At 47.2% G+C, this 15,936-nt stretch overlaps 1 protein-coding gene across 1 annotated transcript in view; it reads right to left on the bottom strand.

Annotated features, from left to right (window-relative positions):
• Nucleotides 1-343: 343 nt before the first annotated feature.
• LOC311100760 (potassium channel subfamily K member 12-like) overlaps nucleotides 344-15,936 on the bottom strand; it is a gene marked incomplete at both ends in the record, with an annotated part of 52,053 nt that continues 36,460 nt past the window's right edge. Inside the window, 3 exons of the mRNA XM_084141722.1 lie at nucleotides 344-739; nucleotides 913-1,060; nucleotides 1,499-1,862. Coding sequence (XP_083997848.1) covers nucleotides 344-739; nucleotides 913-1,060; nucleotides 1,499-1,862 — 908 coding nt within the window. The remainder of the gene's footprint in view (nucleotides 740-912; nucleotides 1,061-1,498; nucleotides 1,863-15,936) is intronic.

Here is a 15,936-nt window from a genome sequence, read left to right as displayed (position 1 = left end):
AAACATAATCAAGCATGACAAGAGTGATAGCAAATAAAGTTCATCACATTAGACCTTAAAGCTCCTCTCAGTTTCTCTCCCCATCAGTCTCAGTCTCCTTCACATTCTCCACAACCCTGCAGGGGTCTACTCCAGTGTTTCTCAACCTTTTATACCAACCTTTTTATTATGTTAGGGACCAGCAGGCTATGGTCCCTCTAGTGTCAGAGACTGACAAGCTATGGTCTTTACTCCGTGGGGGACTGCTTACATTAAGTCAGCCAATCATCTCACCGACCAAAAGTCCACATCCCACGGACCAGCGCCTGTCCAAGGACCAGAAGTTCAGAAACACTGCTCAGGTCTACCTGGAGTTGCTGGTCTCTGCCAGTCTGTTGTTCATGATCCCCAGAGCGCCCACTCCTCCAGAGAACCCGTTATGTCTCGAGCCGCCACACACCGTCCTGGGATAACCGTTAGCCGACTCTGATAACTGCTTCTGCATGAGTGCCAGTGAGACCTTATTCGAGGCCGTCAGGTCCTTCATCGAAATCATCTCTCCAGAGAGTCTTCGTCCTCCTCCCTCCGTGTCGCTGTCGCAGGGTCCCGAATCCCCAGAGTCCGGCGGGCGTCCAATTCCGAAGCGGCCCTTACGGATTCTCGACCCGGGCCGGATGGCGTTGCGGCGTCCCAATGGGAAGGAGTTGGACCTGATGTTGCACCGCTGGCAGCACAGGTTCTGAAGCATCCAGTTGAGCACCTGAAGGAAGGAAGGAAGGAATTTGATTAGACATTTAAAATACAGATAGAGTTACAGATAGAGTTGCCTCAGCCAATTGAACACAACAATACATACATAAATAATGATTGAGGATTAAAAATACAATATTGTCGACAGAATTATTTCCATTGTGGTCATTGTTCTAAATCTACCTGTTTGATGACGATGGAGATAACGTTGAACAGGGAGTAGATGCAGCACACGCCCATGAGGATGAACAGGCAGTTGGCCAGACGGTACAGCGGCTGGTACTCATAGTCCGCTCTCTGGCTTGACACTAGGTCTCCGAAGCCGATGGTGCTGACGAGGGAGGAGGAAGAGAAAGAGGGAGAAGAAGAGGAAGAGGAGGAGGAGAAAAATAACTAGGGTTGCAAAATTCCAGTAACTTTCCACAAATTCCGCAGTTTTCCAGAAATCCCGGTTGGAGGATAGCCAGATATTTCCTGTTTATTCCCTCCTAATTCCAATAATCTTCCAAATTGTTTTTTTGCGACCCTACCCGAGACACACACACACATACACACACCCACAGAGAGGTTGAAGAACAGGCCAGCCACAGTGCAGTGCCTTGCTCATGGGCACAACAACAGGATATGATATCATGGATACTCTAGGATGCCAGCATCTGATTTACTCCCCAGCTCATTCCCCACCAGATTTCCCCCACAGTCAGACTCAAGATTTGTACAGACAGCTGGCCCACCTCTCCAACCTCCGAACTCTAGTAGGCTACCTTACCTAAATGTGACGAAACAGAAGTAGAGTGAGTCCAGGTAGGCCCATCCCTCCACAGGGGTGTACATGGCTGAGGCGCAGCAGGAGATTATGATGGCAGACAGCCCCAGGATCAACATTACGTGGTAGACCGACGGCTTCCACCCCGGGAAAGAACGCGCCGAGAAGTCATGGCGGATACCCGGCGGGAGGAGGCCAGAGTTCCGGATGCGGCGTTCCCTCACGGCCTTCATTACCACGGCCAGGAGGGTGATAATGCGTTCCAGGAAGAGGTTAAAGAACAAGATGGTGGCGGCGCAGCCAAGGAGACCGTAGAAGATCAGGAACACCTTCCCTGCTACCGTCACCGGAGTGGACATCCCGAAACCTATAGGGGAAGACAGAGAAAGATGGGGTTAGATTGATGGATTGCTTGATTGATTGAGTGGTTTATTGTTGGTTGATTGATTGACTGATTAATTAAAGAAGATTAAACTACTAAAGGCTCTGAGGAAGGCAACTAAGACACCACACCATTAGTATGTGTGTCTGTTTGTCCATCCCTAATAAACCTCAAAGATCACTGCAGGCATCTGAATGCTCCATTTCTTTCTTCTGGGGTAGACACCATTTCCTGGCATGGGGTAAGATGCTTTTTAGGTTAGACACTATTCTATCTATTAAAAGACTTTGGTGGTGTACCAGCATTGGACGAGTTCAATTAAGTGAGTGATATTTCACTATTTAAATATCTGGCAACGTCATTCAATTAGCATTAGAAGTGGCACTTCTTTCTACTAAAAACGTACCTTCTCTGGACTTCGTCTCAAGACAAGGTCATCAGTATTTGGGAGGGTGTGTGTATAATGCAGTAATGAAGCTAAGCTCTGTAACTGATTGACATTTCTGCTGTAGATGCATGATTTGGTCCTTTGTTCTGTCTACTCATTTCCTGGTCAATTTGGGTAAGTGTGAAAGCTAAATGGAGATGGTGACGAGAGAAGATAATTAAATGTCTGTGGTGTATGTGTGTGTGTGTGTGTGTGTGTGTGTGTGTGTGTGTGTGTGCAGCATGCGTTAAGTTATGCAGGAACAAGAACAGGAACACTTCCTATCTTCGGAAGTGACAGGTCAGAGGTTAGAGACAGACTGCAGCTTACTCACGCACACACACACCCTCTACCTTTGAATTCTGTGAGTCAGTACATAACTGATTGGATAAGGGATTGGCTTGGTGTATTCTGTCAACCAATAAACAGAGAACAGGGAGATCAATGAGTGTGATTCTTTTTCAAGGTTAAAGGTCCCAAACAGTCATTCTGATTCCCATGTAAAATAGCCTTTTGAGTGACTACAATATCACCCATAACATTTTTGGAGGATAGAAATGCACAAATATTTAGAAAAATTACTTTTCCTCTCATGGCTAACTATCAAATTCATAAAGAATGTAACTATTCAGACCCTTTACTCAGTACTTTGTTGAAGCACCTTTGGGGAGTTTCTCCCATTCTTCTCTGCAGATTCCCTTAAACTCTGTAATGTTGGGTGTGGAGTGTTGCTGCACAGCTATTTTCAGGTCTCTCCAGAGATGTTCAATCGGGTTCAAGTCCGGGCTCTGGCTGGGCCACTCAAGGACATTCAGCGAGTTGTCCCGAAGCCACTCCTGCGTTGTCTTGACTGTGTGCTTAGGGTCGTTGTCCTGTTGGAAGGTGAACCTTTGCCCCAGTCTGAGGTCCTGAGCGCACTGGAGCAGGTTTTCATCAAGGATCCCTCAAGGATTTGCTCCGTACATCTTTCCCTCAACCCTGACTAGTCTCCCAGTCCCTGTCGCTGAAAAACATCCCCACAGCTTGATGCTGCCACCACCATGCTTCACCCTAGGGATGGTGCCAGGTTTCCTCCATACGTGACGCTTGGCATTCAGGCCAAAGAGTTCAATCTTGGTTTCATTAGACCAGAGAATCTTGTCCTTTAGGTGCATTTTTTGCAAACACTAAGCAGGCTGTCATGTGCCTTTTACTGAGGAGTCACTGCCGTCTGGCCACTCTACCATAAAGGCCTGATTGGTGGAGTGCTGCAGAGATGGTTGTCCTTCTGGAAGGTTCTCCCTTCTCCACAGAGGAACTCTGGAGCTCTGTCAGAGTGACCATTGGGCTCTTGGTCACCTCCCTGACCAAGGCCCTTCTCCCCCGATTGCTCAGTTTGGCTGGGCGGCCAGCTCTAGGAAGAGTCTTGGTGGTTCCAAACTTCTTCCATTTAAGAATGATGGAAGCCACTCTGTTCTTGGGGACCTTCAATTTTCTGGTACCCTTCCCCAGATCTGTACCTCGACACAATCCTGTCTCGGAGCTCTACGGACAATTCCTTCATCCTCATGGCTTGGATTTTGCTCTGACATGCACTGTCAACTGTGGGACATTATATAGATAGGTGTGTGCCTTTCCAAATCATGTCCAATCAATTGAATTTACCACAGGTGGACTCCAATCAAGTTGTATAAACATCTCAAGGATTGTCAATGGAAACAGGATGCATCTGAGCTCAATTTCGAGTCTCATAGCAAAGGGTCTGAATACTTATGTAAATAAGGTATTTCTGATTTTATTTTTAATACATTTGCAAAAATGTTGCCTGTTTTTGCTGTTGTCATTATGGGGTGTTGTGTGTAGATTGATGAGGAAAAAAACAATGTAAACAATTTTAGAATAAGGCTGTAACGTAACAAAATGTGGAAAAAGTGAAGGGGTCTGAATACTTTCCGAATGCACTGTATATACACCATGCCCCTCTGCAAACACGCCTTCTCCGATATTGTTTAGAAGGCGGTACTTATTTAAATTTGGTAAGAGAATATTATGTTACAATTGGTGTATTGCAGTTTTCCCAATTGTTTACACACTAAAACTGGCCCATGAGGCACAATGACCCAAACCTGAAACTAATTTAGCAGAACCATACACCACATCTGACCCAAACCTGTAACTCATTTAGCAGAACCATACACCACATCTGACCCAAACCTGTAACTCATTTAGCAGAACCATACACCACATCTGTAATACTACTGGCACATGTTTTGCTTTACACTCAGATTGCAATTCTATAAAAAACATTTGGCAAAACACAACACTAAATTCTCTACCTTTCACACAACCTTCAAAAGTAAAATGTATTGTGTGAAAAATTAAAAGCAACACTGCTCAACAAGCTAAGCTCAATTACCAATTACCTTTCACTCTTCACACATGCAAACACTAATTGTGTAAATTCTCACTTTGCAATCAGACCTTTGGTATGGATAAAAAGTCCAATGAACAATTGAACAATGGAAGCAAACTTGGCAGAGAGCGGTGGAGGTGGAGGTGGAGGTGGAGGAAGACCAAGACCAAGAACAAGGAGAGTAATCTCTGATGAAATTCGGGTGACTGTGGTGGACCATGTGGTCAACCATGTTTGACCTTGAGACCTCTCTCAAGGGCAGAGAGGGCAGCCCAATCTGAGCCGCTTCACCTTAGCATCCATCATCCGGACGTTCCAAAAATGAGAATAGGTATGTACTGCAGATATAGGACATATCTACTACTTTTACTACTTGACAGTACAACATAAATCACAGTAAAGACTGTAGATTCCAATACACACTGTAAGGGGAAGCAAAGTAAACATTTCATGTATTAATGTATGTATGAAATTGGGAGCTATACTACTTTGTCACATGTTTATGTTGTATACTGTATTACTGTAGAGTTTACTGTACTGTATGCTATTTTGTTTTTGTAGAACTGAAAGACGACCACCATGCGGTGGTAGAACGCGTCTATTTACAGACCAACAGGAGGCTGCCATTGTGCAAATGGTAGTTGAAAATAATGCCGTAAGAATGCGGGAAATCCAACAACAAATTATTGAAAACACTGCCATCTTCCATAACATCAGAGTGAGCTTATCAACCATAGCCCACATCCTTAAGAAACACCATCTCCAGATGAAGCAAATCTACAGAGTCCCATTTGAAAGGAATTCCCAAAGAGTGAAGGATAAACGGTATGAATATGTGCAAGTAAGTAATGTACTAGTATTATACTTTTGAAACATTAGAGACTCATTGATGTTGCCAGTGAAATTTACTATACAGCAAATACAGTATTTACTGTCATTTTAGAGAATCATGGAGTTGGATGCAAGTCCCATCCCCCAGGAACTCATATTCAATTTAGCGAACAATGGACTCAATTTAGCGAAGACGAGGAGGAGAAGAAGGGACATCATTGGTCAACGCGCCATCATTGAGGTACCTGGCCGGCGCGGGGGAAATGTCACCATATGAGCAGCTATGAGCCACAATGGGGTCCTCCACCGCCATGCCACCCTTGGACCATACAACACTGCCCATCTCCTTCATTTCCTGAACACCTTACATTACAATCTTTTTCAGCCAGAGCAGAGAGGGCCAGGTGATCCTGAGCAGCAAATGTATGTTCTAATTTGGGACAACGTGAGTTTCCATCGGGCTGCTCAGGTACGCAAATGGTTCCATAACCATCCCAGGTTTACAATTATCTATCTCCCACCATATTCCCCATTTCTCAACCCCACTGAGGAGAAGTTTTCAGCATGGTGGTGGAAGGTGTATGATCGCAAACCCCATGAACGTATGGCCCTTCTCCAGGCAATGGCCTGTGGTGACGTTCCAGCTGAGTCCTGTCAGGGGTGGATGCGTCATGCCAGGAGATATTTTCCCCGCTTTCTGGCCAAGGAGAATATCGCCTGTGATGTTGATGAAAAACTGTGGCCGGACCAAAACAACAGACATGACTGATTTTGTTTTCACAATGGAGTATTTGTTTCTTCACTTAGGATTTTGATTTTACTGTATTTAACAGTTTCTTTATCTATTCCGTAAAATTGATCGAACATACTGTACAGTAGTACAAATATACCTATTTTTCTTTGTTTGCATATGCAAAATATATTTACTGTATGTTAGCATTATTACTGTCTGTGTGTTTCCAGTATGCTGTTTGACATGTATTGAGTCATGTTGAAATACACTGCTCAAAAAAATAAAGGGAACACTTAAACAACACAATGTAACTCCAAGTCAATCACACTTCTGTGAAAGCAAACTGTCCACTTAGGAAGCAACACTGATTGACAATACATTTCACATGCTGTTGTGCAAATGGAATAGACAACAGGTGGAAATTATTGGCAATTAGCAAGACACCCCCAATAAAGAAGTGGTTCTGCAGGTGGTGACCACAGACCACTTCTCAGTTCCTATGCTTCCTGGCTGATGTTTTGGTCACTTTTGAATGCTGGCGGTGCTTTCACTCTAGTGGTAGCATGAGACGGAGTCTACAACCCACACATGTGGCTCAGGTAGTGCAGCTCATCCAGGATGGCACATCAATGCGAGCTGTGGCAAGAAGGTTTGCTGTGTCTGTCAGCGTAGTGTCCAGAGCATGGAGGCGCTACCAGGAGACAGGCCAGTACATCAGGAGATGTGGAGGAGGCCGTAGGACCGCTACCTCCGCCTTTGTGCAAGGAGGAGCAGGAGGAGCACTGCCAGAGCCCTGCAAAATGACCTCCAGCAGGCCACAAATGTGCATGTGTCTGCTCAAACGGTCAGAAACAGACTCCATGAGGGTGGTATGAGGGCCCGACGTCCACAGGTGGGGGTTGTGCTTACAGCCCAACACCGTGCAGGACGTTTGGCATTTGCCAGAGAACACCAAGATTGGCAAATTTGCCACTGGCGCCCTGTGCTCTTCACAGATGAAAGCAGGTTCACACTGAGCACGTGACAGACGTGACAGAGTCTGGAGACGCCGTGGAGAACGTTCTGCTGCCTGCAACATCCTCCAGCATGACCGGTTTGGCGGTGGGTCAGTCATGGTGTGGGGTGGCATTTCTTTGGGGGGCCGCACAGCCCTCCATGTGCTCGCCAGAGGTAGCCTGACTGCCATTAGGTACCGAGATGAGATCCTCAGACCCCTTGTGAGACCATATGCTGGTGCAGTTGGCCCTGGGTTCCTCCTAATGCAAGACAATGCTAGACCTCATGTGGCTGGAGTGTGTCAGCAGTTCCTGCAAGAGGAAGGCATTGATGCTATGGACTGGCCCGCCCGTTCCCCAGACCTGAATCCAATTGAGCACATCTGGGACATCATGTCTCGCTCCATCCACCAACGCCACGTTGCACCACAGACTGTCCAGGAGTTGGTGGATGCTTTAGTCCAGGTCTGGGAGGAGATCCCTCAGGAGACCATCCGCAACCTCATCAGGAGCATGCCCAGGCATTGTAGGGAGGTCATACAGGCACGTGGAGGCCACACACACTACTGAGCCTAATTTTGACTTGTTTTAAGGACATTACATCAAAGTTGGATCAGCCTGTAGTGTGGTTTTCCACTTTAATTTTGAGTGTGACTCCAAATCCAGACCTCCATGGGTTGATAAATTTGATTTCCATTGATAATTTTTCTGTGATTTTGTTGTCAGCACATTCAACTATGTAAAGAAAAAAGTATTTAATAAGATTATTTCATTCATTCAGATCTAGGATGTGTTGTTTATGTGTTCCCTTTATTTTTTTGAGCAGTGTATTCAACTTAAACTTTTGCATTTGTGTTCCTTTCTTGTTTGAGTTCACACAAATAATATACAGTATAACAACAAAATCTTAGTCTTTACACTAAAATAGGTTCTGATAGTAGTGTTTTGAATATGTCACATTAGTGTGATCTCGGTTGTCACTAAGTTAGATTCATTTGATATGTGTGTGTCTCATTTGTATGCAGAGTTTAATTTTGAGCAGGGAGTACATGATTTTGATTGCTGTGTTTCATTTTGCAAGATGTCTGTGGGGTTTGGGGAAATGTGCTAACTGTTTTGTGTTTTGAGTACCTGAGATGTAGTTTCTGCAAACATGTGTTAACAATTGGGAAAAACTGTAAAATTAGTTAGGGTGCTCTAGTGCTGAGCGATTAACCGACATTTCATAATTTTTTCGGTTATTACACTTTCTCTCAATTGTTAAGACACTTTTAATTAAACTGGGGTTCACTTGATCTCCATCATAACCTAATGAGCAGTGGTGTAAAAAGTACCCAATTGTCATACTTGAGTAAAAGTAAAGATACCTAAATAGAAACTGTCTCAAGTGAAAGTGAAAGTCACCCAGTAAAATACTACTTGAGTAAAAGTCTAAAAGAATTTGGTTTTAAATATACTTAAGTATCAAAAGTAAATGTAATTGCTAATATATACTTAAGTATCAAAAGTAAAAGTATAAATTATTTCACATTCCTTATATTATGCAAACCAGACGGCACGATTTTCTTGTTTTTTTAATTTACGGATAGCCAGGGGCACACTCCAACACTTAGACATCATTTACAAATGAACCATTTGTGTTTAGTGAATCTGCCAGATCAGAGGCAGTACGGATGACCAGGGATGTTTTCTTGATAAGTGTGTGAATTGAACCATTTTCCTGTCCTTCTATGCATTCGAAATGTAACGAATACTTATGGGTGTCAGGGAAAATGTATGGAGTAAAAAGTACATTATTTTCTTTAGGAATGTAGTGAAGTAAAAGTAAAAGTTGTCAAAAATATAAATAGTAAAGTAAAGTACAGATACCACAAAAATCTACTTAAGTAGCACTTACACCACTGCTAATGAGCACAAGAGTATTGTTTTTTGCAAAACATTAAGTCATTTCTCATTGCTTTCACACACAATGCAAATGCTAAGCACATTTTTGCTAAACAGTTAACACAACTCTCTACAAAAGACGCAAAACAAAAGTTGAGTAAATCATGACAAACAAAATTAAAACATTTGGTCACAGCTGATAGAAATTACTCCCATGAATGTGAACTTCTTTGCACAATTGTTCAATCAGCAATCAGTTCTTATTCATGCATAAAAGAGGTCACCTCTGAGTTGCTATTTGCAAGAATGGACCAACTAAGAGGCAAAGGACAAAGGAGTGGGAGTGGGAGAGTAGTTGTTTTTGTGTCATGTATATAATGTTTTGAAAGTCTTAATGCATTTTGCAAATTAAATGTGTCATTTTGGCCAACATGTTTCAGTTTGTGGCTGCGTGTTAATTGTTTTGATAAAGTGAATTCTGTTCGGACAAATGTGCTCAAGCAATCGAGAAAAACTGTAAACAACTAATTGACCGACATCGGTTCAATTACTTGAATTCCATTTGGTTCGGTTTTTTTGTGAGCCCAACACGCCGTTTCTCTAGAGAGAAATCAAATCATTAATGAGAGAAATCAACGCAAGAACTATGTGGGACGCTGGGCTGAAGGGAGTTTTAGTTTTCATTAAGCAAATATTCAACCAAGTTCAGCGCAGAAACGTGTCAATTAACTACAATGACCATAATCCATTGGGCCTGTTTTTTCAGTCTCAGCAGAGATGGATACACTTTTACGCCTGCTGCGTTACTGTAGGTTAGATGCACACAGACCGCATAGACCGCATGAGAGAGTAATGTACACAACACAACGACAGAGAGAGGGAGGGAAGGCCTTATCTTCTTTGAAGAACTAGTAAAATGATTTCATCAGACAGCTCTGCAGCTAGCCAAACCCTCCCCTACCTTGGACGACGCTGGACCAATTGTGCGCCGCCCATGGGTCTCCCGGTCGCGGCCGGCTGCGACAGAGCCTGGACTCAAACCAGGATCTCTAGTGGCACAGCTAGCACTGCGATGCAGTGCCTTAGACCACTGCGCCACACGCAAATCTACACACAATAGCCCATAATGAAAAGGCAAAAACACGTTTTTAGAAAATTTTGCAAATAAAAAACAGAAATACCTTATTTATATAAGTATTCAGACCCTTTGCTATGAGACTCGAAATTGAGCTCAGGTGCATCCTGTTTCCATTGATCATCCTTGAGATGTTTCTATAACTTGATTGGAGTCCATCAGTGGTAAATTCAATTGGTTGGACATGATTTGGAAAAGCACACACCTGTCTATATAAGGTCTCACAGTTCACAGTGCATGTCGAGCAAAAACCAAGCAATGAGGTCGAAGGAATTGTCCGTAGAGCTCAGAGACAGGATTGTGTCGAGGCACAGATCTGGGGAAGGGTACCCAAACATTTCTGCAGCATTGAAGGTATCCAAGAACACAGTGGCCTCCATCATTCTTAAATGGAAGAAGTTTGGAACCACCAAGACCCTTCCTAGAGCTGGCCACCCAGCCAAACTGAGCAATCGGGGGAGAAGGGCCTTGGTCAGGGAGGTGACCAAGAACCCGATGGGAGATCGGGGGAGAAGGGCCTTGGTCAGGGAGGTGACCAAGAGCTCCAGAGTTCCTCTGTGGAGATGGGAGAACCTTCCAGAAGGACAACCATCTCTGCAGCACTCCACCAATCAGGCCTTTATGGTAGAGTGGCCAGACGGCAGTCACTCCTCAGTAAAAGGCACATGACAGCCTGCTTAGTGTTTGCAAAAAATGCACCTAAAGGACAGGTGTAATGAAACCAAGATTGAACTCTTTGGCCTGAATTCCAAGCATCACGTCTGGAAAAAACCTGGCACCATGGTGGTGGCAGCATCATGCTGTAGGGATATTTTTCAGCGGCAGGGACTGGGAGACTAGTCAGGAATGAGGGAAAGATGAACGGAGCAAAGTACAAAGAGATCCTTGATGAAAACCTGCTCCAGACACCTCAGACTGGGGCGAAGGTTCACCTTACAACAGGACAACGACCCTAAGCACACAGCCAAGACAACGCAGGAGTGGCTTTGGGACAAGCCAGAGCCTGGATTTGAACCTGATTGAACATCTCTGGAGAAACCTGAAAATAGCGACGCAGCGACGCTCCCCATCCAACCTGACAGAGCTTGAGAGGATCTGCAGAGAAGAATGGGAGAAACTCCCCAAATACAGGTGTGCCAAGCTTGTAGCATCATACCCAAGAAGACTTGAGGATGTAATCGCTGCCAAAGGTGCTTCAACAAAGTACTGAGTAAAGGGTCTGAATACTTATGTAAATGTGATATTTCCTTATTTATTTCAAAAAAAATTATAAAAACCTGTTTTTGCTTTGTCATAATGGGGTATTGTGTGTAGATTGATGAGGGAAAAAATTCAATTTAATCAATTTCAGAATAATGCTATAACGTAACAAAATGTGGAAAAATTCAAGGGGTCTAAATACTTTCCAAATGCATTGTACATAGGAAATAAGGTACCATTTGGGACACAAGCTATTTCTTTCCACTTAATGGCATAATAGCTGATCTCTGTTCTATCTCTCTCCCAGAAAGCCCTCTGCGACTATCCCCTCTAGTAACTACAGTAATAAATGATACCAATGTGATGAGCTTTCTCCCTTTACGACACTCACAATGGGATTTTTGACCTTATCGTTGAAATTGGAAATCGATTTATTTTATTTTATTAATAGGGCAAATACACACACACTCATGGAAGGAGGCAGAAACACACACACACTGTCACGTTCGTTGAAGGACGGGTCAGACCAAGGCGCAGCGTGATATATGTACATGTTTATTAAACCAAATAAACACCCAACAAAACAATAAACGAAACGAAACGTGAAGTCCAAGGTAGAACACACAACATACCTCACACGGAACAAGATCCCACAACTAGACAGTGCCAATAGGCTGCTTAGGTATGGTCCCCAATCAGAGACAACGAGCGACAGCTGCCTCTGATTGGGAACCACACCGGCCAACATAGAACTAGACATACTAGATCCTCATACATAGAACAAGCACAACAAGGAATATACACACCCTGACTCAACATATAAGCGTCCCCTGAGTCAGGGCGTGACAGTACCCCCCCCAAAGGTGCGGACTCCGACCGCACAGCATAAACATAACAGGGTAGGGGCCGGGTGGGCATTCCGCCTCGGAGGCGGATCCGGCTCGGGCCGTGACGACCTCTCACTCTCTGCCTCCCTGTTGTGCCCCTGGTCTGGTCTGGACCTCGGCGCGCTGCTTCTCCTCTCCTTCCTCCCACGATACGCCAGGCCCTGTCTGGACCCTGGTGTGGGAGACCCCGAACCTGGAGAGGGGCTGACGTCATGGTCTGGACTGGAGCCGCTGACCGGAGCTGGACTTGGCACCGGTGGAGCGGACTGCTCTAGCTCCGGAGTGGAGCCGCTGACCGGAGCTGGATCAGGCACCGGTGGAGCGGACTACTCTGGCTCCGGAGTGGAGCCGCTGACCGGAGCTGGACTAGATCCCGGTGGAGCGGACTGCTCTGGCTCCGGAGTGGCGCAGCTGACTGGAGCTGGATCAGGCACCGGTGGAGCGGACTGCTCTGGCTCCGGAGTGGAGCAGCTGACCGGAGCTGGATCAGGCACCGGTGGAGCGGACTGCTCTGGCTCCGGAGTGGAACAGCTGACCAGAACTGGATCAGGCACCGGTGGAGCGGACTGCTCTGGCTCCGGAGTGGCGCAGCTGACTGGAGCTGGATCAGGCACCGGTGGAGCGGACTTCTCTGGCTCCGGAGTGGAGCAGCTGACCGGAGCTGGATCAGGCACCGGTGGAGCGGACTGCTCTGGCTCTGGAGTGGAACAGCTGACCGGAACTGGATCAGGCACCGGTGGAGCGGACTGCTCTGGCTCCGGAGTGGAACAGCTGACCGGAACTGGATCAGGCACCGGTGGAGCGGACTGCTCTGGCTCCAGAGTGGCGCAGCTGACCGGAGCTGGATCAGGCACCGGTGGAGCGGACTGCTCTGTCTCCGGAGTGGAGCAGCTGACCGGAGCTGGATCAGGCACCGGTGGAGCGGACTGCTCTGGCTCTGGAGTGGAACAGCTGACCGGAACTGGATCAGGCACCGGTGGAACGGGCACGGGCCGTGCCGGACTGGACAAACGCACCACTGGTCTGGTGCGAGGAGCAGGCACGGGCCGGACCGGACTAGGAACACGCACCACTGGTCTGGTGCGAGGAGCAGGCACGGGCCGGACCGGACTAGGAACACGCACCACTGGCTTGGTGCGAGGAGCAGGAACAGGCCGGGCCGGCGACGCGCACCACTGAATTGGTGCGAGGAGCAGGAACAGGCCGGGCCGGGCTATCGACGCGCCCCACTGGCTTGGTGCGAGGAGCAGGCACAGGCCGGGCCGGGCTGGCGACGCGCACCACTGTCTTGGTGCGAGGAGCAGGAACAGGCCGGACCGGGCTGGCGACGCGCACCACTGGCTTGGTGCGAGGAGCAGGAACAGGCCGGGCCGGGCTGGCGACGCGCACCACTGGCTTGGTGCGAGGAGTAGGAACAAGCCGGGCCGGGCTGGCAACGCGCACCACTGGCTTGGTGCGAGGAGCAGGAACGGGCCGGGCCGGACTGGCGACATGCACTTCTGACTTGGTGCGAGGAGCAGGAATGGGCCGGGCTGGCGACGCGCACCACAGGCTTGGTGCGAGGAGCAGGAACGGGCTGGGCCGGACTGGGAACACGCACCACTGGCTTGGTGCGGGGAGCAGGAATGGGCCGGACCGGACTGGCAACACGCACCACTTTCTTGGTGCGAGGCGCAGGACTGGGTTCCTTTTTTAACCCCCGCTCCTTCTGCTGCCTAACCAGCTCCTCTCGCTGTGCATCTACTTTTTCCTTCTCCCTTTTAGCCTCCTGTAGCGCCTCCCTCTGACCGAATAACTCCTGCTCCCTCTGAGCCAGCAGCCCCCGTAACATGGTGGCCTCCTCTCCTAACCTGCAGATCCGCCCTTTCACGGCCTCCTGCTGCCTCGTCGTCCACACCGTGTGCCCCCCCCCCAAAATGTTCTTGGGGTTGCCTCTCGGGTCTCCGTCGTCGGCACTGTTGGCGCCGTTTCTCCTCTCCTACCTGGGTATCCTCCTTCATCGCCTTCCGATAACGGACGGCCTCCTCCTCTGTAATTCTCCCCCAACCGAGGAGGACATCTACTAATGTTACCTCCTGTTGAGTCCCAGGCGTTTGCTCCTTCTCGGCACGCTGCTTGGTCCTTGTTTGGTGGGATCTTCTGTCACGTTCGTTGAAGGACGGGTCAGACCAAGGCGCAGCGTGATATACGTACATGTTTATTAAACCAAATAAACACCCAACAAAACAATAAACGAAACGAATCGTGAAGTCCAAGGTAGAACACACAACATACCTCACACGGAACAAGATCCCACAACTAGACAGTGCCAATAGGCTGCTTAAGTATGGTTCCCAATCAGAGACAACGAGCGACAGCTGCCTCTGATTGGGAACCACACCGGCCAACATAGAACTAGACATACTAGATCCTCATACATAGAACAAGAACAACAAGGAATATACACACCCTGACTCAACATATAAGCGTCCCCTGAGTCAGGGCGTGACACACACACACGGACACCCGTGCACACACACTACCACCGCCACTTTCTCTCTGACAGGGGAGTTCGAATACAGTATAACTCACACACACACACCTATCGTATTACCAGATGCATGGAGAAAAACTGTATACTGAATTGAAAAGAAACTCCAGCACACTGGTGATCCTAATGCTCCGCAAATAGTAGTGGAGTTCCACAGGGCAGTGGTGTGGCTGTGAACTGGGAGAAGGAGATGAGTGGGTAGAGAGCAGAGGGGCAGCCCAAATTAAGAGCTTCAATGAAAACATGTCTCTGAGTGTCTCAGTGTTTCATTGTTAATTAATTATCCCTCTCCTCCTGGCCCTGAAGAAACTCCAGGGGAAACCAGATTCCATCTTCTCTGTATTCAGAAAGACTGAATGGCTCTCCTCTTCTCTCTGCTTCGGCTCTCATTACTAACTAAATTACCTGAGGGGGGAGAAGAGGCACAAGGCATCGATTCAGAGTGCATCCCAAATGGCACCCTAGTGCCTATATAGTGCACTATGGGCCCTGGTCAAAATGTCTATGGGCCCTGGTCAAAAGGTCTATGGGCCCTGGTCAAAAAGTCTATGGGCCCTGGTCAAAAAGTATATGGGCCTTGGTCAAAAGGTCTATGGACCCTGGTCAAAAAGTCTATGGGCCCTGGTCAAAAAGTCTATGGGCCTTGGTCAAAAAGTCTATGGGCCCTGGTCAAAAAGTCTATGGGCCCTGGTCAAAAAGTCTATGGGCCCTGGTCAAAAAGTCTATGGGCCTTCGTCAAAAAGTCTATGGACCCTGGTCAAAAAGTCTATGGGCCCTGGTCAAAAAGTCTATGGGCCCTGGTCAAAAAGTCTATGGGCCATGGTCACAAGGTCTATGGGCCATGGTCAAAAGTAGTGCACTAAAACGGGACAGTAATGAAAGGCGAAGGAGAAGAGAAGCAAGTTCGGAACAAAGAGCTCCAGGCCTCCGGCCTTGTGTGATTCCCACTGCTCTCTTGGTTCTGCATGGAGCCAAGGGAACATTACCAAGCCTCAAATTAAAAGCACTTGTCCAAAGCGCTAAAGTCCAACTTTTCTACAACCCA

The sequence above is a fragment of the Coregonus lavaretus genome, assembly GCF_964263955.1.
Source record: "Coregonus lavaretus genome assembly, chromosome: 25".
Taxonomy (NCBI): Eukaryota; Metazoa; Chordata; class Actinopteri; order Salmoniformes; family Salmonidae; genus Coregonus; species Coregonus lavaretus.
The sequence above is the reverse complement of the archived record's forward strand: the minus strand, read 5'-3'. Positions and strand labels throughout refer to the sequence as shown.